This window comes from Myotis lucifugus, unplaced genomic scaffold (assembly GCF_000147115.1).
Source record: "Myotis lucifugus unplaced genomic scaffold, Myoluc2.0 scaffold_14, whole genome shotgun sequence".
Lineage (NCBI taxonomy): Eukaryota > Metazoa > Chordata > Mammalia > Chiroptera > Vespertilionidae > Myotis > Myotis lucifugus.
In genome coordinates, this window is record NW_005871062.1 from 10,040,220 (window position 1) to 10,063,076 (window position 22,857).

At 38.6% G+C, this 22,857-nt stretch overlaps 1 protein-coding gene across 13 annotated transcripts in view; it reads right to left on the reverse strand.

Moving 5' to 3' along the window:
* VPS8 (VPS8, CORVET complex subunit) overlaps window positions 1-22,857 on the reverse strand; it is a 237,940-nt gene that overhangs the window by 133,812 nt on the left and 81,271 nt on the right. For 12 of the 13 annotated variants that reach the window (XR_002828228.1, XR_002828231.1, XR_002828230.1 and 9 more), the window contains 2 exons: window positions 9,413-9,459; window positions 229-451 (listed from right to left, as the gene is read on the reverse strand). The exons of the other annotated variant lie outside the window; for it this stretch is intronic. Coding sequence is in view for 9 of the 12 variants with exons in the window: in XM_023750602.1 (XP_023606370.1) it covers window positions 229-451; window positions 9,413-9,459 (270 nt within the window). In the remaining 3 variants the exon portion in view is untranslated. The remainder of the gene's footprint in view (window positions 1-228; window positions 452-9,412; window positions 9,460-22,857) is intronic. 13 annotated transcript variants of the gene reach the window in all.

Below are 22,857 nucleotides of genomic sequence, written 5' to 3' on the forward strand. Positions count from 1 at the left end.
AACGGGGTTGACAGATGGCAGAGTGAGGTCCAATCAGTCAGGTAAACAAGGGTTGGGCAAAAGTAGGTTTATAGTTATTTGTATAGAAAATAATACAATGATTAATAAATAATAGTACAAGAATAAACTATTTTGCATATAACTGTAAACCTACATTTGCCCCACCCTGTATAATCAATAAAGGAATGATGTTTAATCTATAAGTTAGTAGACTGTCTATAAACTCACCTGCTGAATATCTAAGCTGGTGATATCCATATGTACAATGAGAGCTTCCACATTTTCCATTAACTTTTTATCTTGGAAATGAACAAGCAAGTCTTTCATTACCTGGGGTGTGATCCCCACCAATTTATCACTTAAAATATATGGCTCAAGGCACTCCAAAAACACTCCTTTGGCCACTGAATTCTCACTTAATTTGTCATACATCTGGCTAAATAAAAGATCTCTATAACAGAAAGAAAAAGACATACAAACTTTTAGGAACATTCCAAACATCCATTAAATCCAATCTGCTAAATATATCCTCTTTTTTCTATTTCAACTTACAAAAGTTTATTAAAAACAGTAACAATATTTGCATGGGTCTTTATATTATGAAAACCTTAATATATGTACACACACACACACACACACACACACACACACGTGTGTGTGTGTGTACATATATATAATCTTAATTCTCCCAATACTTCTTTTACAAATAAGAAAAGGTGAGTAAGTTACATTATTTGCTGAAAGGCACATAGCTGACAAGTGATAGAGTCAGAATGGGAACTCAGCTTTCCCGCCTAAATCCTGTCTGAGTCTATTATGGCACAATGCTTCGGAAAGACAACAACACATGGGAGCAGATAGTGTAGTGAACATGATGAAATAGGATAAAGTCAAAAAGGACTATTCACAAGTTATCTCTTCTTCTTCTATGGTATCTAAATATTCCTAGCTGATCTTCAGAGGCAACTTGCTTTTTTATCTAGTTCTTAACATTGGCTTCCCAAAGGAGTTAGGCAGTGATGATAGAAGTAGAAAATGTACAATACTTTAAAAATATGTCTGGAAATAATTTTATTGCAGAAACAAGTTTTTGAAATTAATCTAAATGCCACTATACTCAGTAATTATATTTCATCCACTCATTCATATTTCTTCTGCAAATAGTCCATTAATACTTTTAGTTATTCCCTTCATAGGTATAATTCTAAATTCTATTTTCTTTTTTTAAAAATTGTTTTCATATAACATTATATAAGCATTATTCTAAGTTGCTACCTACTTTTAAAATGACCATCCTAATTCACAATGGTTCAATGTGCTAAAACAGCAGAATTTCCTTAACTATCCCTGTATTGATGGCTTTATCACTTATTTCCAGTATTTTAATATTATGAGAGATGCCACAATGAACATCTACATATATAGACTTTACCATCTGAGGAGCTTAATGCCCTAGTCATACTACTTTTAGAATTCTATCTCTAGTTAAAAGATATGAAAAAAATTGTGTGGCACTTGAAATGTATTACTAAATTATCTTCAAAAAGCACCACAGTACCAATTTACACTGCTACCAGCAATGTATAATAATACCAGTTTCACCAGACAACTGTTCCCCCTGCCCCCAGATAATTTAATAAGTGTAAATTGAACATCACTGTTTTCAACTCTCTGATGAATGACAAAATTAAATGCTTTCCAAGTTTTCATTTATGCATTGTATTGCCTTGAATCATTCACTAATTCATTCATTCCTTTTTTAAAAAAATTATTTTATTGATTTTATAGAGGAAAGGAGGGAGAGAGAGATAGAAACATCAATGATGACAGAGACTCATTGGCTGCCTCCTGCAAGTCCCACACTGGGGATCGAGCCTGCAACCTGGGCATGTGCCCTGACCAGAATTGAACCACGTGACTTCCCAGGTCACAGGTTGACACTCAACCACTGAGCCACAATGGGCTCATGCCTTTTTTTTTTTTTTAATACAAAAACTATGCTAGTCCTATATACCTGTCAGTATTCTTTATTTTTTTACTAAATGTATAATCTCTTTAGATGTGTATCATGTCAATTGTGAAAAGTGCAAATGGTTCATCCACAGGTGAGGACTCTCATGACAAGTTCCACAAAAAGGTCAGGACAGATTCTGAACAGAGTGGGATAGGGTCTTGTCCCTTTATAAGTCCTGGAAGGGGCAGACAATAAACAGACTAGCTGCAACTCATCAGAACCACAGCCACTTTTCAACAAACAGTATTTGCAATATCCGGGGGTGGGGGAGAGGGAGAAGCAGGGTCCATATCCTTTTTATTTCATATCCACAAATGTAATTTCTGCATCATTTCCCCCTTTGCTTCATATTTATCAGAGTATTTTTCATGTTAGTTTCATTTTAATCAATAATCCATCACATGTTTGTGATTACAAATTACTAGCCAAGTAAAAGAAACTGAAATTAATGAAGCTTTACTGTAAGAAACATAAAGTGAGAGTAACTCTAATGAATTTAAAGAAAATGTCAGATTTGCCAGTGCTTGCACTCTGCAACGTGTTGTTAAAAACAACATGCTAGGGAAGATAATTATATATTTTAGTTCAGCACAAAAGCCCTGGGGAGGAGAATTAAAGAGCTAAAAATTCAGTAAACAGAGCCTAAAAGTTGACAAACAAGGCATTTCTGCAACACACAGCAGCATGCAATGCTGTAAGATTAATGGCAAAACTCTAAGTTTCTTTCTTAACCAGTCAGAGGCTATAATAAAGAGGTAAGAAAACTAAAATTCAGCAATTCCTAACTACATTTCTAGCTTAAAATAAAAACAAAACAAAATTCTAAGACATGTTCTCATCACTCTGGGAAGGAGGGAGAAAGAAGTACATACAAAATGAGTTTTTAGCTCTTGTCTTTCTGTCTATATTTGGCATTATACTCCTGGTGCCAACTCTCTGTACAGGAAGGGCTAACTTCAAAACTGCTGTTTATCACTTCTAGCTTAGCCTCCCTAAAGCCAGTATAACAGAACATCCATTCTGAATAATCTATATATGTCTATATATATAAAAGCCTAAGCGACCATTGCAAACGAACGGACGACCAAACAGGCTGCGTAAGGCGACCAGGTCGGCAAGGGGGTTAGTGGCAAACGACCAAGCAGCAGGCCTGTGGGATGACCAGGCCAGCAGGGGGGTTAGTGAGGGGTGACCAAACGACCAAGCAGCAAGCTGCGTGGGGCAACTAGGCCGGCGGGGGGGGGGGGGGGGGGGCAGTTAGGGGTGAGTAGGCCAGGGCAGGGGCAATTGGGGGTGACCAGGCTGGCAGGGGGGGGCAGTAAGGGGCAACCAGGCCGGCGAGGAGGGAAGTTAGGGGCGACCAGGCTGGCGGGGGAGGGGGGGCAGTTAGGGGTGACCAGGCAGGCAGGCAAGCAGTTAGGAGCCAGTGGTCCTGGATCATAAGACATATGTCCGACTGCCGGTTTAGGCCCGATCCGGCAGTCGGACATCCCCCGAGGGGTCCCAGATCTTAGAGGGTGCAGGCTGGGCTGAGGGTAACCCCCCGCCCCCGTGCACGAATTTCATGCACTGGGCCTCTAGTAGGTCATTCTTTCTGAATAACCTCACTTTATATTAAAATACTTATTAAAGATATTATTTGGAGTTTACCATTCATAAGTTCAAATGGATAGAGGAAATGGCTAAATCCACGTTGTGCACTATTAATTTTACAATTCAAAAAAAGTGAAGAACTCAGTTTTGATGATAATTGTAACTTCAGAGACTGAAGGGAGCAAGATCATCAATCCTCATGCTTGACAGTCTATTATAAACTATAACTAGAACCAAATAAATATATCCCCACTAAATATAAGTGGGACTTAAATCTAAAGGTGATTTGGGCTGGTCTTTTTATTTATAAAAGTAAAAGCAAAGTCCAAATGAACTTTAAGAAATTATGTTCAAAATGGTCTGTTTTGGATACAAACATCACAATTTGTAAAGATTTCCTTTAAAAAGGCATGGCTTAATTGTGGTGATGGTTGCACAACTCTGTAAATATATTAAAAATCACTGAAGTGTATACTTTACAAGGGTGAATTTTATGGTACGTGAATTATATCTCAATAGAGCTGTCATAAAATTAGAGGCACATTTCCCCCCATAGTTTTGGTGATTAAAATTTTAACATGCAATTATAAAAAATCCTATATAATAAAAGGGTAATATGCAAATTGACCCTAAAGGCAGAATGACCAGAACAACTACTCAAGCAGTCACTATGAGGCACACTGACCACCTCTTGGTCTCTTTCCCCGGCCAGCAGGCTCCCATCACCCGATGGTAAATGGGGATCTGGTGGGGGGGGGGGGGGGTGGCAGCGGGGAGTGGAGCAGGTGAGCAGGCAGAACGGCCGACCTCTCAGTCCCTCCCTTCAGCCGGCAGGCTCTGATCACCTGATGGCAAACGGGAAACTGGTGGTGGGTGGTGGCAGGGGGCAGGGCTGGCTGCAGGCAGCTGAGGAAGATGGCCCTGATCACAGGCCAGGCCTAGGGACTGTACCCACGCACAAATTTCATGCACCGGACCTCTAGTAAATAAATAAAACAGCATCCAAAACGTCCAGTTCCTAAAACATTCTTGATAATTAAGATCTTTCTGTTTCTCAAACAATAATCCTGATGTTGAACAAGACTGAACAAATGCCCTGGCTATTGAAATATCACTTCAGGTTCCCTTTAGATTTAACCAGTTAACTGCTATGCATCCAAAACGGAAACCATCCCCACACGCCACAATAATTTGAATTTAATTTAAAAAATCAATTTGCAATGATATTATAAAAATAAATATATTACTCACAATTCGGATATTCTTGAATATTTTCAGCTGAACATTCTCACAAAAAATGATTTTAAAGTTGGTCAGGACTGCCACTTAGGGAAAACATTTTTTTATAGACATGCGTGGCGTGTGGGAAAGGTACACTGCTTGCATCTACAGAGGCTTATGGCATACAATGGGTTAACATAAATCATTTTAGTTAATATTTATATATAATTCAAGTCATTTGAAAGATGGCTTCTTTTTGGACATCTGCTTGCAGTGATATAAGCTCCAAGTGGTCAAGATCATCTACATATAGCACCTATTTTGTTTTATAACAATTTTATTAAAATATAATTGACATATAATAGCATAGTACATATTTTTAAACAATGTTCAAAATTATAGTTACAGTTCAATTAAACTCTGGACCTATTACCAAAATGAACTGAAATTATGACTACTCTTATATAGGCAAAGTGACACATTATTACAAGTCCTACAAAAAGCCTGAGACATATGTTTGTCTAATATTAAAAAAGAAATATACACTACCAAATTAAAATAAAATTGTGGAACAGAGACATTGAACATAGTGGCTGACAGGATGGCAAGGAGAGAGAGAGTATGACAGAGTAAAGAAGTAAGAGGCGTGTGTGTGGACGTGAGTGGCATGTGTGTGGGTGAATGAGGGACAGATAGATATCTCAGGAGTCCCAGGGACTGGCAGACTGGGCTCTCCTACACGGGAAGGTCCTATTACCACCATGGGCACCCCAAGGCCTGCTCGGCTTTGGTGCAGAACGCACACCATCTTGTAGAGGGGAGCAACAGAGGCCAGGAGGGCTGCCACACCAACATCCAGATCGAACTCAGACAGCACCCTTGGACCTGTGCAGGAAGCCGCTTGCCAGCCATAACCTGCGTGGAACACCACCATGCTCCAGCAGTGAGCATCACAGTACCGACGTGGGACTCAGATGTCTGCAGTGAGAACACACCAAACAGACCTCCAGAGCTGTGCCTCCTAGCCAGTGCCCAAACCCAGCATCCCAGGATCCCAACTTCAGGTCACCACACTATGAGTGCAAGCCACTCCCTGCTCCATCCCTGATCCCAATACAGAACTGCAGCCAGGTGCATGCTACAACCTCTGCCCAGACAGAGCCCTTGCCCAGTGAGCAGGCCGCAGACAGAGCGTGCTCTGCCACCAGCACAGACAGAGCCCTTGCGGGGCAAGTGCCCCACTCCCAACCCAGACAGAGCTGCAGTCCAGTGTGTATTATGCTCCCAGCAGAGACAGAGCCTTGGGCCGCTGGTTACTCTGGCACCAGCACAGGCAGAGCCTTCAGCTAGTACACACCCTACCCCCAGCACAGACAGAGCTGTGACCTAGCATGCACCCTCCCCTCATCCCAGGTCAGAGCTGCTGGTGGACTTGGTGTGCCCAACCTCAGGTCACAGGACCACACTGCAAGTGCACTGCCAGAGGGGCCTAGCACACCATCCCACCTTAGGGGCTGGAGCTGCATAGCAAATTACACACTATAATTACAATGGCAAACGTTAACGACAAGGAGAGAATCATAAAGGCTGTAAGATACAGACAGAGAGTTACCTACAAGGGATGTCCCATTAGATTATCAAATGATTTCTCAACAGAAACACATCAGGCCAGAAGGGAATGGAATGAAGTACTCAAAGTGATGCAAAGCAAGGGTCTGAATCCAAGAATACTCTACCCAGCAAGGCTATCATTCAAAATTGAAGGGGAAATCAGGAGCTTCGCAAAAAAAGAAAGGCTAATGGAGTTTATCACTACCACGTTAGCAATGCAAGAAATGCTAAAGGGATGGTTGTAAAAAGAAGAAATAGAAAGGGAAGAAGGAACACAGGCATAAAGAATAAAAATGGCTACAAACAAGTACCTATCAATAATAACCTTAAATGTAAATGGACTAATGCTCCAATCAAAAGACATAGAGCGACTGAATGAATAAGAAAACATGAATCACCTCACAACAAGGGCTCACACAGACTGAAAGTGAAGGGATGGAAAAATATTTTCCAGGAAAATGGAAATTAAAAAAAAAAAAGCAGGGGTAGCAATACTTATATCTGACAAAATAGACCTCAAAGTGAAGGCCATAGCAAGGCATAAGGAAGGTCACTTCATAATAGTAAAGGGATCGATACAACAAGAGGATATAACTCTGGTAAATATATATGCACCCAATGCTGGAGCACCCAAATACATAAATAATACTTCTGGAAGCTATCAAGGGAGAGACAGACAGCAATATAATCATAGTAGGGGACTTTAATATCCCATTGACATCACTGGATAAATCCTCTAAACAAAAAATCAGCAAAGAAACAGCAATCCCATATGACTCACTAGATCAGATAGACTTAATTGAAATCTTCACAACATTTCACCCCAAAGCTACAAAATATACATTCTTCTAAAGTGTGCATGGGACATTTTCAAAGATAGACCACATATTGGTACACAGGCAAAGTCTCTCCAAATTCAAGATTGAAATCATATCAAGTATCTTCTCAGATCACAATGGCATAATATTAGAAATCCACTACAGCCCTAGCTGGTTTGGCTCAGTGGATAGAGTGTCGGCCTATGGACTAAAGGATCCCGGGTTCGATTCCAGTCAAGGGCACGTGTCCAAGTTGTGGGCTCGATCCCCACTGGTGGGCATGCAGGAGGCAGCTGATCAATGATTCTCTCTCATCATTGATGTTTCTATCTCTCTCTCCCTCTCCCTTCCTTTCTGAAATCAATAAAAATATATTTTTTAAAAACTAAATTAAAAAATAAATAAAATGCCATGGAGAACTATGGGAAGTTTGTGTTTTTTAAAAAAGAAATCAACTACATAAAAACAATAAAAAAAATTCAAACACCTGGAGCTAAATAGCATGCTATTAAACGATAATTGGGTTACCAAAGAGATCAAAGAAGAAATAAAAAAAAACATCCTGGATTGCCCTGACCGGTTTGGCTCAGTGGATAGAGCGTCAGCCTGCGGACTGAGGGGTCCAGGGTTCGATTCCGGTCAAGGGCATGTACCTTGGTTGCAGGCACATCCCCAGTAGGGGGTGTGCAGGAGGCAGCTGATCGATGTTTCTCTCTCATCGATGTTTCTAATTCTCTATCCCTCTCCCTTCCTCTCTGTAAAAAATCAATAAAATATATTAAAAAAAAACAAAAAACCATCCTGGAAACAAATGACAATGAAAACACAACAATCCAAAATCTATAGGACACAGTGAAAGCAGTCCTGAGAGGGAAGTTCATAGCATTACAGGCCTACCTCAAAAAAAAACACAAGAAAAACTAGTAATAAACCATCTAACTATGCAACTTGAAGAATTAGAAAGAGAGCAACAAGGAAAGCCCAGAGAGCATTATGCTAAGTGAAATAAGCCAGTCAGAGAAAGAGAAAATTCACATAATCTCACTCATTTGTGGAATTTAATGAAAACATAAACTGATGAACAAAAATAGAACCAGAGACATAGAAGCATCGAACAGACCATCAAAATTCAGAGGGAAGGTAGGGGAGGGGGGCGAGGGGGAAGAGATCATCCAAAGGACTTGTATGCATGCATATACGTATAACCAATGGACACAGACACTAGGGGGGGTGAGGTCAATGGAGAAAAAGGAGATATATGTAATACTATATGTAATACTTTAAACAATAAAGATTTTTTTTAAAAAAAGGAAATTGTGGAACAGAGACCAAATTGTGAAAATAAAAGTACAAGTCTTCAAAAACAATTTCTTGTCATTTCTGATTTTAAAGAATTAATGAAAAGCTAAATTTTAACCAAAAAAAAATGTGCATAACACATTGACTGGAATGCCATACAGAGAAAAAAATAGTGTGATTCCTGCCATAGAAAGGATTTTACAATATAAAAGAATTCTTAAGGATAAATGGGTCTCCCAAGTCTCTCGTTCCTCTAGTACAGTGGTCCTCAACCTTCTGGCCCTTTAAATACAGTTCCTCATGTTGTGACCCAACCATAAAATTATTTTCGTTGCTACTTCATAACTGTAATGTTGCTACTGTTTTGAATCATAATGTAAATATCTGATATGCAGGATGGTCTTAGGTGACCCCTGTGAAAGGGTCGTTCGACCGCCAAAGGGGTTGTGACCCACAGGTTGAGAACCGCTGCTCTAGTAGGAAAAGAGAACCCAGAGGGGATGTTAGCACCCACCACAGTAATGGACTGCAAATTATAAAAGAATCAAATTTCTGTAAATTAAATTTTAAGGCTGGCCAGTGTGGCTTAATGGTTGAGCGTCGACCTATGAACCAGGGCACATGCCTGGGTTGCAGCTTGATCCCCAGTGGGAAGCATACAGCAGGCAGCCAATCAATGATTCTCTCTCGTCATTAATGTTTCTATCTCTCTCCCTCTCCATTCCTCTCTGAAATCAATAAAAATGTATTAAAAATTTTTTTTTAAACCTAGCCAGTCAAATTCATACCAGTAAATTATAAGAAAGAGGCAACCTGAGTTCAAAATAACTGAATCTGACAGGCCATGTATACTCACTTTCGCTGTAGCAGAAGGCAGTAATCAACTATGACAGGCACCATATCCTGTATAGAAACCATAAAGAAAGCATCAGCATCATATATTTGTCCAATGGCTCATTGGTTAGACACAACATAAAATGAAAGTGGTCTGTTTAAGACTTCTGGGAGAATATAACTCTATACCATGTTTTTGGTAAACAATTTGGCAGTATGTGTCAAAAGTCGTAGAAATGTGAAAATACTTTACAGTAGTAATTCTATCTAGGAATGTATCCTAATACTTTTAAGAAAAAAAATTTATAATGCATTAAGGTATTCACTTCTGTATAGAGACAGGAGAAGGAGGACAGGAGGGAGAAATCAGAATTAAATAGACTACATGAAAATATAATACAGTAAATTTGCTGTTTAAATAAAATATTATGTAGATATTACAAGTTTATAAAGAGTTTACAATAACCTTATGATAAACATTAGGTTAAAAATGTGTATTTATGTCACAATTTTGTAAATTTGCAAAGAAAAAAAACAGAATAAAATACATCAAATGATAACAGGATATAACTAGTCCTGTTGGTAGCTCAGGTAATGAAGGTTGTCCATATTTTGTCATAATCTTCCAAGCTAGCTATTTTAAGTTAATTTAACTTCCCAGTTTCATAATATTTTGATTGCTTTAAATTCATCATGTATAGATTCATATCAAGTGAACAGCAACCCATAATTTTGGCCTTTTAAGGAGAAACAGTTTGAGGGAGAAATAGCTTATTATGACCGAAAATTGTCACAAAACCAAGCATCAGATTTCAGCACTACTCTTTCATTTTCTGCTGGCTGCATAGAAATGGCTTTCTTTTTAAAAAATCCTAGAAGGCCTGAGTTATTAGCAGGAAAAAAAATCCCATCAGGCGGGAGAAGGTATGTGAAGAAAATGCTATATGCTAGCACTTGTTTGACAAAAAAAAGAAAACTGAGGAACGCTTATTTGAGATTAATATCAGATAAGGGAGCTATAATCCTGAAAGCATTATAGGGCTATTCCTAACCCACCTATCTGCCTCCTTTAATCATCAATATTCTTCTTGGCTACATTCAAAATCCTATTTAGATTCTTCAAAAACAGAACTAAAAATCATACATTTAAAAAGTGTTAAAGCTTTATCAAATTTCAACCCTGAACAAGAACATAGTGGGCCAGATAACCTCAGGGGGGGAGAGGGGAGAGAGGAGAATCACCCTAGAAATGCTGAGGAAAATTTAAAAGTATAGCTGAGCTCCCAAAACCGGGTCTAAAGTGAAAAGGGAACTGAAAACCCAAGCAATAAGCCCTGAGCTGTCAACTTAGACTGTCCTATAAATGTTGGGGTCACATAAGAGCTTGTAGCTGAGGTCTTAGAATCTTGCAACATAAAAAAATTGAAGACCCACTCCCCGGCGCCGCTCGTGGGGGGCCTAAATCCTTCTGATCAAGGCCCCCCCAAAAAAAATTGAAGAAAAGAACTGGCTAAAACTAGGATTCTTGAAGCTGCATCCTTTGTGAAAGGAAATTAGCAGGGCAGGGGCTGGGGTTGGGGAGGGGGGGGAAATCTGCCTGTAGACAAAGGAAGATGACAAGAAAGGTTGTCTACCTCAGCCTGGACTCAGTGGGAATGAATCTGTCCTCTCCAAGAAAGAATCAAGACTTTACCTGCAGGTGGATTTGGGATTTGAATTTATACTATCACCTTAGTATGGGACAATCAAGACAGGAAATTAACACAAAAATGACCCTAAAAAGGATACTCCTGAGGTACTTGAAAGAACAAATTCAGAATCTCTGCAGAGATAGTGCTTAGCACAGGTAAAATAAGGCCTACTGATAAAGCCCCACTGAAAATGTACTCAAAATAAAGACTTAAAGCACCTCATGAAATAATGCATCATGAGTGAACATCAGCAGAACTACAAACAGCATAGATGGATGGCTGAAACTTCATATATAATTATCAGGTAGAAAATATTAAAGTATATTTTTAAATTATTAAAGATATAAAATAAGGAATTAAGTGCCTAGCCTGGTACTTAGTACTAAGGATATACTACAGGGAGAATGGAGAGTGACATCATCAGATTAATAGCTTGAGATCAGGTTGGTGATTTTATGAGAGGATCTGGAAAACCAAGACTGAAGATGGAAGGCTCTACAGTAGTCAAAGAAAGAAACAGGAAGTGATAACAGGCATAAAGCAGTGCAAACAGAATTAAGAAATATTTATAAAGTAAACTACAGAGCTTGGTGACAACTTGCTTGTGGGTTGGAAGGCACAGGGAGAAGTCTACTAGTATAATAACTCCTAAATTTCTATATTAAGTGATGGTTGATTGACAATGTCATAAAATAAGAAATATGGGAGGAGGTGTCAGAAGGAAAAAGGTAGGTGTAGTCTTGGCTATAACAGATTTGAGGAACATCCTTATTTAGCTGTTGAATAATAAGAAATTGGATATAGTAATCAGAAACATCTGAGTTAGAATTAGATTTTTAAGTCATGAGAGGAAACAATCTATATACCAGTAACTCAAATTGTCTACAATAAATAGAGATAAAAATCAGTAGACAATGAAGTAAATCACAAAGAAAACTAATATTTATGATATGGTCAGAGGATGAAAAGAATTAAATACACATTCCTAAATATCAGTAGTACATGAATAAAAAGTAAAGTAGTAAAAGCCTTTCTTAAAAAAATAAAAATATTTGGCTTACCTCACTTGAGATATTCAGATTGAAATTTGAAAAAGCAAAACTCTGAAATCTCAAAAAGCAAACCCCCAATGCTATTGTGAACAACGGCAAAAGAAAAGGGGGGGCTCTGTAATAAATCTAACTGAAAGTAACCTGACAGGGTGATCCTATTATAAATTCCTAACTGGTCAGGTCATGGTAGGTAGTCATGCCCCACGCCTATAAAAGGTTTATTTTTACATTATGCAAACCCTATGCATTGTTTTTGTGCATCTAGGTTAACATACCTTTGAAGTGTCTCTTTTTTGAACCTCTTAGAAACATAACCACCCCCAATGGAGCACATAATCTTGTTAACAATCCTATAATCCAATCGTGGCAATATCCCTACCTTGCTTTTTTCCCCACCTGCATTTAATCTTCCTTACTCTCTCCTTTTTTCCAAATGTATAAAAGGAACTGCAAAACTGCCATTCTCTTTGGCACTTGAGATCTTGCTTCCCAGCATGTCATCAATTTGGCTCAAATAAACTCTTATAAAAATTCTCTACAGGTTTCTTATGTTGACACTATGTTGTAAACAAGAAACAAATACCAAGTGATCCAGAAAGACTGAAAATAGAATGATAGACAAAAGTATACCATGCAAAGAAATACAAGGGATTGTGATCTTTCTATCAGATAAAGTAGGATACATACTACAAGGGCATTAAATGAATAAATAGGTCATGATGAAGATAAATTTCCTATTTCTATATGCCAAATTTGTATACAGTATGTACTAAATTACATGGTACCAATATTCATAAAGCAGATGATGGAAGGAAAATCAGAGAAAATAACACTATTAACAGAGTACTTTATTTCTCACAGTTCATGAGGAATTGGGTGGACAAAAATGGGTAAAGGTTTAGAATATCTAACAATTTTAAAAATCTGACTGATAAACTATTTTCTATGAAAACACACCAAGCACTATATTTCAAGTGTTCATGGAACACCAATGAAAACTGGCTATATACTGGGCCACAAAGAAAATCTAAATAAACTCCAAAAAGTAGAATTAGTATACAAAACATTATCTAATCACAACACCAGAAAACCAGAAAGTAATCACATATCATAAGGATGCTCTTTCCACTTAAAAAATAAATAAAAACTTTCTCTAAACTCCTTAAGATTGAATACCAATCAAGATTGAAGATTATATACAAAGACAATAATGAGAGTGGTACACAGTTAACTAATAGTTTTAAATAAGCCTACAAATTGACATTTATTTGGAATACTCTATCCAACAGCAACAGAATATACATTTTTCTCAAGTATAGAGAACACTTACTAAAATAGGTAATATAATTTAGATCATAAAACAAGTTTTAACTTTGAAAAGATTCAAGTCATCCCTGGCTGGTGTGGCTCAGTGAAATGAGTGGAATCCTGTGCACCAAAGGATCTCGGTTTGATTCCCAGTCAGGGCACATTCCCAGGTTGTGGGTTTAATTCTCAGATGGGACCCAAACAGGAGGCAACCGATTGATGTTTCTCTCTCACATTGATGTTTCTCTCTCTCTCCCTCTCTCTTCCTCTCTCTCTAAAATCAATTTAAAAAATATATTCACCTGACCAGTGTGGCTCAGTGGTTGAGCATTGACCTATGAAACAGAAGATCATGGTTAGATTCCTGGTCAGGGCACATACCCAGATTTTAGGGGCTCAATCCCCAGTAGGGAGTATGCTGGAGGCAGCCGCTCAATGATTCTCTCTCATCATGATATTTCTCTCTCTCTCCATTCCTCTCTGAAATCAATAAAGATATATTTAATATATATTCCAAAAAGATTCAAGTCATACAAAGTATGTTCTCTGCCCACAACAGAATTAAATTAGAAATTAACAAAATAAAGAATTACAGAGATGGCATCAATATAGATTCTTCAGATATAAAAAGGATAAAAAAAAGTCATGAAAAACTTTTTGCCAATAAATTTGAAAATTTAAATGAAATGTCCAAATTTCTTTAAAAAATAGAAAATACCAAAGCTCACGCAAGAAGAAAGAAATAGGTAACATATTAAATAAATTGCATTTGTAGTTAAAAACGTTCCTACAAAGAAAACTCAAGGCCTTGGTATTTTCAATGGTGAATTCTACCAAACATTTAAGGAAGAAACAATACCAAATCTACATAAATTTCTATGAAATGTAAAAGGAGGGAAGAATTCACAACTACTTATATAAGACTAACATTAGTCCGATACCAAAACCACGCAAATATATTACAAGAAAAGAAGACAACAAACCATCATTCCTCATGAACACAGATGTTCACCAAAAAAAAAAAAAAAAAGAGTATACATCATAAAGTGGGTTTATCCCAAGAATGCAGGGTTTTTAACATTCAAAAAGTCATCATGATCAAGTGCGATTCATTCCAAGGGCACAAGGATAGTTCATTATTCGCAAATCAATCAACATAATACACCACATTAACAAAAGAAAGGATTAAAATCATATGATCTTGTCAATAGATACAGAAAAAGCACTTGATAAGATACATCATTTATGATTAAAACACTCAATAAAATAGGAATAGAAGTACTTCAACACAATAAAGGCCATATATGATAAACCCTCAGCCAATGTCCTACTCAATGGTGACAAACTGAAAGCTTTTCCCCTAAGATCAGGAACAAGACAAGGATGTCCACTCTCACCACCCTTACTCACTGGAAGTTCTAGCCAGAGCAAGAAGGCAAGCGAAATAAATAAAGGGCATCCAAATAGGAAAGCAAGAAGTTAAACTATCACTTTTTGCAGACAACATGATGCTGTTTATAGAAAACCCTAACAACTCTACCAAAAAACTACTGGAAATAATAAACAAATACAGTCAAGTTGCAGGCTACAAAATCAATGTGCAAAAATCCATTGCCGCCGAAACCGGTTTGGCTCAGTGGATAGAGCGTCGGCCTGCGGACTGAAAGGTCCCAGGTTTGATTCCGGTCAAGGGCATGTACCTGGGTTGCGGGCACATCCCCAGTAGGAGGTGTGCAGGAGGCAGCTGATCGATGTTTCTCTCTCATCGATGTTTCTAACTCTCTATCTCTCTCCCTTCCTCTCTGTAAAAAATCAATAAAATATATTTTTTAAAAAAATCCATTGCCTTCCTGTATACCAACAACAAAACTTCAGAAAAAGAAATGGAGAGAAAACAATTCCTTTTGCAATAGCAATCAAAAGAATGAAATACATAGGAATAAACTTAACAAAGAATGTGAAAGACCTATATACTGAAAATTACAAAACATTATTAAAAGAAATGGAAAAATACCCCATGTTCATGGATTGAAAGAATCAACATAGTTAAAATGGCCATTTTACCCAAAGCAATATATAGATTTAATGCAATCCCCATCAAAATCCCAATGTCATTTTTTAAAGAAATAGAACGAGAAAGCATCAGATTTGTATGGAACCACAAAAGACCCAGAATAGCCAAAGCAATCCTGAAAAAAAAAGAATGAAGCTGGAGGTATCAAGCCACCTGACTTCAAAATATACTACAGAGCTACGATAATCAAAACAGCATGGTATTGGCAGAGAAACAGACACACAGATCAATGGAACAGAATAGAGAGCCCAGCTATAAAACCACACATATATGGACGTATATTTTCGACAAAGGAGCCAGAAATGCACATTGGAGTAAAGATAGTCTCTTCAATAAATGATGCTGGGATAACTGGAAAGCCACATGCAAACGAATGAAACTGGATTGCAGTTTGTCCCCATATACAAAAATTAATTCAAAATGGGTCAAGACTAAGCATAAGACCCAAAACTATAAGTTACATAGAAGAAAATGTAAGTACCAAACTTATGGGCCTGGGTGGTAGAGAACATTTTATGGACTTGACTCCAAAGGCAAGGGAGGTAAAGGCAAAAATAAATGAATGGGACTATATCAAAGAACAGCTTCTGCCGAAACCGGTTTGGCTCAGTGGATAGAGCGTCGGCCTGCGGACTGTAAGGTCCCAGGTTCGATTCCGGTCAAGGGCATGTACCTGGGTTGCGGGCACATCCCCAGTAGGAGGTGTGCAGGAGGCAGCTGATCTATGTTTCTCTCTCATCGATGTTTCTAACTCTCTATCTCTCTCCCTTCCTCTCTGTAAAAAATAAATAAAATATATTTAAAAAAAAATACAGCTTCAGCACAGCAAAAGAAACAAACAACAAAACAAACAGGCAGCCAACCAGATGGGAGATGATATTTGTAAACAGTAGCTCTGACAAAGGTTAATTTCCAAAATATATAAAGAACTTGTAAAACTCAACACCAAACAAATAAACAATCCAATCAAAAAGTGGGCAGAGGGCCCCAAAATACACCTCTCCCAAGAAGACATACAAACAGCCAATAGATATATGAAAAGATGTTCAATCTCACTGGCAATCAGGAAAATGCAAATCAAAACTACAATGAGATACCACCACCTTACACCAGTTAGAGTGGCCATTATCAACAAGACAGTGTTGGAGAGGTTGTGGAAAAAAGGGAATCCTTATTCACTGCTGGTGGGAATGTAGACTGGTACAACCACTATGGAAAGCAGTCAGCGATTCCTCAAAAAATTAAAAATAGAGCTACCATATGACCCAACAACCCCACTCCTGGCTATATACTCGAAAAACTCAAAATCATTTATACGCAAAGATAAATGCACCCCTATGTTCACTGCAGCATTATTCATGGTGGCCAAGAGTTGGAAACAGCCAAAGTGCCCTACAATAGAGGACTGGATAAAGAAGATGTGGTATATATACACAATGGAATACTACACGGCCATAAGAAAGGATGAAATAGCGTCATTTACAACAACATGGATGGAATTTGAGAAAATTATGTGCAGTGAAGTAAGTCAGACAGAAAAAGCTAAGAACTATATGATTTCACTCATATGAGGAGTATAAAACTGAAACTTATAAACACAAACATCAGTGTGGTGGTTGCCAGAGAAAGGGGGCTAGGGGGAGAAAGATGTCCTAATATGAGGTGACAGGAGAAGATTTGACTTTGGATGGTGGGCACATGGTGCTATATACAGATTTTGTAATTTAGTAATCCACACATGAAACCTATATGTTCATGTTGACTAACGTCACCCCAATAAAATTTAATTAAAAAATCAACAATATAATTCATAATATTAACAAATGAAAAAGAAAAACCATATGATCATCTCCATGGATACAAAAAAAGAATTTGACAAAAGCCAACAACATTTGCTCCTGGAAAAAAAAAACCTTAGGAACTCAAGAATAGAAGAAAAAGTCTTCAAACTGATAAAGCACATCTTTGAAAACCAATAGTGAGCATCATATTTATAAATCAAAGACTGAATACTTTCCCACTAGCACTGAGAGAGATAAGGATGTCAATTCTCACAATTTCTATTCAACATCATACTGGAGGCCATACTGGAGCCAGTGTAATAAGGCAAGAAAGAGAATTAAAAGATATCAAGACTAGAAAAGAAGTAGTCATTTTGTCTTTATTTACAGACAACATGAATGCTTATGCAGAAAATCTGATGGAAAATACAAAACAAAATTACTAGAACTAATAAGTGAGTTTAGCAAAACTGCAGGACAGAAAATCAATATACTAAAATCAATTGTATTCACGAACGAGCTCAAATTGAAGTAAAAAATGTTCTTTACAATAATATCAAAAAATCAAGGAATATTATGCAACTCCAAAAAAAAGCATTCTTGGCATTCTCTATGAACCAATATAAAAAGATCTCTAAGATATATGAAGTGGAAGAAACAAAGTACAAAATCACAAATATAGTTTTCTGTCATTTGTGTTAAAGAAGGAGGACTTATGATATGTGGGTAGGCAAATATATGTATATGTGCTTCTATTTATGTAAAGAAAATCTGGAAATATACTTAAAAACTTAGTAACAATGGTGATAAGCAGATGGGAACTGAGCAGATGGCATTAAGGGTAGGAGAGAGAGTTTTCACTATATACTTTTTTATACTTTTTGATTTTTTAATCATATGAATGTATAACTGATCCAAAAATTAATTTAATGTTTAAAAAAGAATGGAAGCCAGTAATACAACTATGTACAGTTTATCTCAATTCTATAGAAATATAACTGGATAGGACTTATAAACAAGGATATACACCAAAACACTGATGAAATTCAACCATCCTATATAATAAAAGTCTAATATCCAAATCAACTGAACGGCGGAATGACCAGTGAAATGACCAGTTGCTATGATGCGCTGACCACCAGGCGGCAGATGCTCAACACAGGAGCTGCCCCCATCCGCAGGCCCCAGGCCAGCCAAGGTGGGTGCCAGTGGGGGGCCCCGCAATCACCCCACTGGTCGCCCCACAGAGGGAGGTGACTGGCAGGGGTGGGGGGGTGGGGCCTGCCAGTGAACAGGCGGCACTGGCTCCCCCCACCCCCCCATCATCCTGCCGGTCACCTCCAAGGTGGGTGCCAGTGGGGCCCCCCTAATCGCCCCACCAGTCACCCCACAGATCGGCCCTGATCGCCAGCCAGGCCTAGAGACCCTACCCGTGCATGAATTTCATGCACCAGGCCTCTGGGTCGTATAAAACATCTACTCTGGACCAGGTACATTGCTAGGTGCTAATGATACATATTTAACAAAACAGACATATTTTATTACAAAGACTTTTAAAAAGTAGTACCAATGAAGTATGATAAAATTTAAGAGAGGAGAATTATGAAGTGCCATTTATATAACATTCTTTAAAATAACAAAATGATAGAAATGGAGAACTATGAGTAGTTGCCAGGACCTAAGGAGAAGGTTGGGGCAGAAAGAAAGTGGGTGTAGCTATAAAAGGGCAAAATGAGGGGCTTGTGTGGTGATGAAAATGTTCCGTATCTTTACTGTATTGGTCAACATCCTGGTTATGTGATTATACTACAGTTTTGCAAGATGTTCCCATTAGGGAAAATCAAGTTAAGGGTACAAAAGGATATATTTTATTCTTTTGACAGCTGAATGTACAATTACCCCCAAATGAAGATTTTTAATTAAAAAAAGGATATGACAATCCTCATGTCTGCCCCTAACTGTTCATAACTCACTTAAATAAGGCTACACCATGTAAATTAACACTTTCAATCTGGCTTCTTAGAGAAACCAGGTCTTTATCAATTTTGAACATTTAAAACCATAAACAAAATATTAAAGCCAAGTCTATTTTCAAATTTTAAGCCTTCTTTTCTGATTATGAAAAGACAAGGTAGATGGTCCAGTGGATAATCCCTGGTGGCAATCTCTGCCTGAAAATGAGCGAGGCATCTCCATCTCGCCAGTGGCAAAGGCTAAACTTGTGCTCAACTTTTCACAGGATCTGCAGTCAGAGTTGGGCAGCTGGCACTCCCTGCCAGAACCAGTGCACAACCACCGTGAAGAGCTGGTGCCCAAATTTAGATGATTCCCCCCCCCCAACTTAACCCATTTGGACGGCTTCTCTCACGAGAGCCCTAAAAGAAAGAAGAATAGAGAAGTCCTCAGTCCATCCCGCTAGACCTGGTCTACATATGCCTCTCCATGGAATATTGAGAGATTAAGCCTTTGTGCAAATTTCCAGCCCTTCTGCCCCTAAGATCAGGCTGGGCTGTGTGCTGCTTGCTGCTTGCTAATTGTCCCAAGTCTTCCAACACAAACATAATGAGCAGTGCCTACTTTAAAAATATTCCTCTTGGGCCCTGATTAGAGCATTGTTCTGATATGCCAAAGTTGCAGGTGCCATCCCCAGCCAGAGTACATACGAGAATCAACCAATGAACACATAAATAAGTGGAAATACAAATCGATGTTTTCTCTCTCTCTCTCTCTCTCTCAATAAATAAAATCTATTAAAAATAAGTTAAAAAATAGAAAGAGAAGAAAAAAAAAGAAGATTCCTCTTGGTCTCAAAAGCTTGCATGAAGCCCCTGAGAAATGGCTGAATTTTTGGTCTCCAGAATAAAAGAAATAAAAAAGTAAATATATCTCTAATTTCTTCTTCAATGCACATCCCTATAATTGGCCAAAGAAGATAACTTCTCTTGCTAGATATCAGTGTATATTTAAGACTTAACAAAGAAGGCAATGCGAATATGTGAATAAAACACTGAGCTGACAGATAGAAAACCTAAATTTAGGCCTGTCAATTGTTTGAGTGACTGAATAGATCCTTTTATTGCATTGTGACTATTTTACCATCTGCCACCTGAAGGTATAATCTCTGGCTCTCCCTATTTTATAAGCATAATGTGAAAAGAAATGAGAGAGTAGATACACATTCCTTTGCTTTCTGGAGCAATGGCATTAATTCTCATAATTTATATGGTAAAAGTCAATCAGACAATGAAAACTGCATTGTTTAAAAATGATTCCAAATTTTAGCAAAGCCCAGTATACACCAAAATAGATAAACATTCATAAATACAGATACATGCATATATAATTTATATATACACATACATACATACATACATACATCTCCATAGGCTATCAGAGCTAGGCAGCTGGTATTCCAGTATTAGTATACAAACATGGTGAGTGGCTATATAAATATAGATATCTCTCTGTATGTGTAGAAGTATGTGTATGCATGTATTTCTTTTCTTTTTTTTTTTAAGGAATGTTGATAAAACAATCTAGCAAAAACCTAACTCCCCAGAACCAGTATTTTAAGCAAGCGTTGGGGATAGGACAGTGTGCTGGACACCAACTCAGTTTTCCCTTCCTCAGTTCATCTCAAGAAAGCATGAGTTAGACAAGGAAATTCCTACTGCCTCATTCTGTGATCAGCTTTAGTCTCCATCCACTCTTTGGCATGAACTTTCATATAAAAACATGGTAACAGCTGCTACAACAGTGGCCTTGAATGATCTGCTTCCCATGGAAATATAAATGAAGTTGGGAGGAGAGCTTGGTAACAATGTAAGGCTTTATTTTCAACATCTTTTAAAATAATATTAGTTTTCAAATCTCTTTAGCTTGACACATGTTAATAAAATGCCTCATTTTACTTATTTACAACTCTACCTTATTTGATAAACAAACAAACCTTAGTGTAGAAAGATAAAATAATTCAAAATGCATGAAACTGCTTCTGAAGTAATTTTGAAGCAAATGGTCCACAGACAACATCCTGAGAAACACTGATACAGAAATAAGAGTACTGTGAAGAATCTTAACATTTACTGGTTACTAGAAGAGGAAGACTGAACAGAGAAAGTCAGTAAGTAGTGAGAGAGACAGAAAAAAAAAAACTTGACAAGAAATCCTGCCTCAAGAACGAAGCATCACACGTTACATCGCACATTAAAATTACAATTAAACTACAGAACAACCATCATTCAGAACCACCTGAAGTCTGGCTAATGGAAGTCCTACAACTAGAGAATGAAGGAAGAGCCACATTGAGACTGGCAGGAGGTGTGGAGGCACAGAATGGGCTGGTCTGACACCCACATGTGGCGGTTTTTTTTAATTGGGAGGGAAATTTGGCTGTGGAGGACCCAATGAGGAGCAAAGGGTCCCAGTCCTACACCAGACTCCTTGGCCCAAGGTTTCAGTACTGGGAAGAGAAATCCCCATAACTTCAAGCTGTAAAAACCAGTGGGGATTGTGGCTGAGTGACGCAGAGGGTTGCTGGAATCCCAGGCATTCCTCTTAAAGGGTTGGTGCACAGACTTACTTGGACTCACTCCCTCTGAGCTCCAGTGCTGGGGCAACAGCTTGAAAGGATCCAGGGACATATGGAAAGGAAATGAATTGTCTGGCATCAGGGCAAGAACTGGGGGCAGCTTTCTCCCAGACAAAAGTGCTGGCAGAGTTCACTGTTCCTTTGATGAGACTTCCCTGCCACAATGCAGTCAGCACATCTAAGTCTCCATAAACCTGGCCCACACTGTTTGCCCAGCCTTGGTTAATTCCCTGAGGCCCTGCTCCACCCAATTTGCAGCCTCACCCAAGTTGTTTGCAGTGGCCTTTCTATATGAATAGAAAGGCTTGGCTCAGGCTTCAGACTTTCCTAAAATCTCTCAAACAAGCAGTAGCTGACCTCAGCATGCCCAGTAACTCTTGCTAAGTGGTCCTAGGCCCCACACTAGCAGCACCCTGACTTGGTTCAGAGCTTTGCCTGGGAACCTCCAAACCCCACACAAGTAGCAGCCATCTGCAGATCTTTCTGTAGCTCATGGCAGGCAGCACCAGGCAGGGCACAGGAAGTAGCTAACTTTGCACCTCCCAGGAGGCCCCAGAACCAGTGCATCCAGTGGTCAGCTTCAAACCACACCAAATTACAACCCCACCACATCCACAAGCAACACACTCAAGGGGTGGACTTGGTGAACATCAAATGCCCACTGAAGCAAGTCCTGCTCCATAGAGGTGTTTCCTGAACAGCACCTCATCCGCTGTAGTTGCAGCTGGGCCACATAGCCTATTGGCCTGGGGGCAATCACTCCCAGTAATGCCAACAGCAATCAAGTCTCAACTACAACAGGACAATGCACACAGCCCCCACGGGGTGCACCTAGAGTACCCAGCTCAGGTGACTAAGGAGGCTGAGCCACTGGGCCCTATATGACACCTACTGCACAAGGCCACTTTATCAATTCCAGGAGACATTGCAGCTCTACCTAATACACAGAAACAAAACAGGGAAACCACCA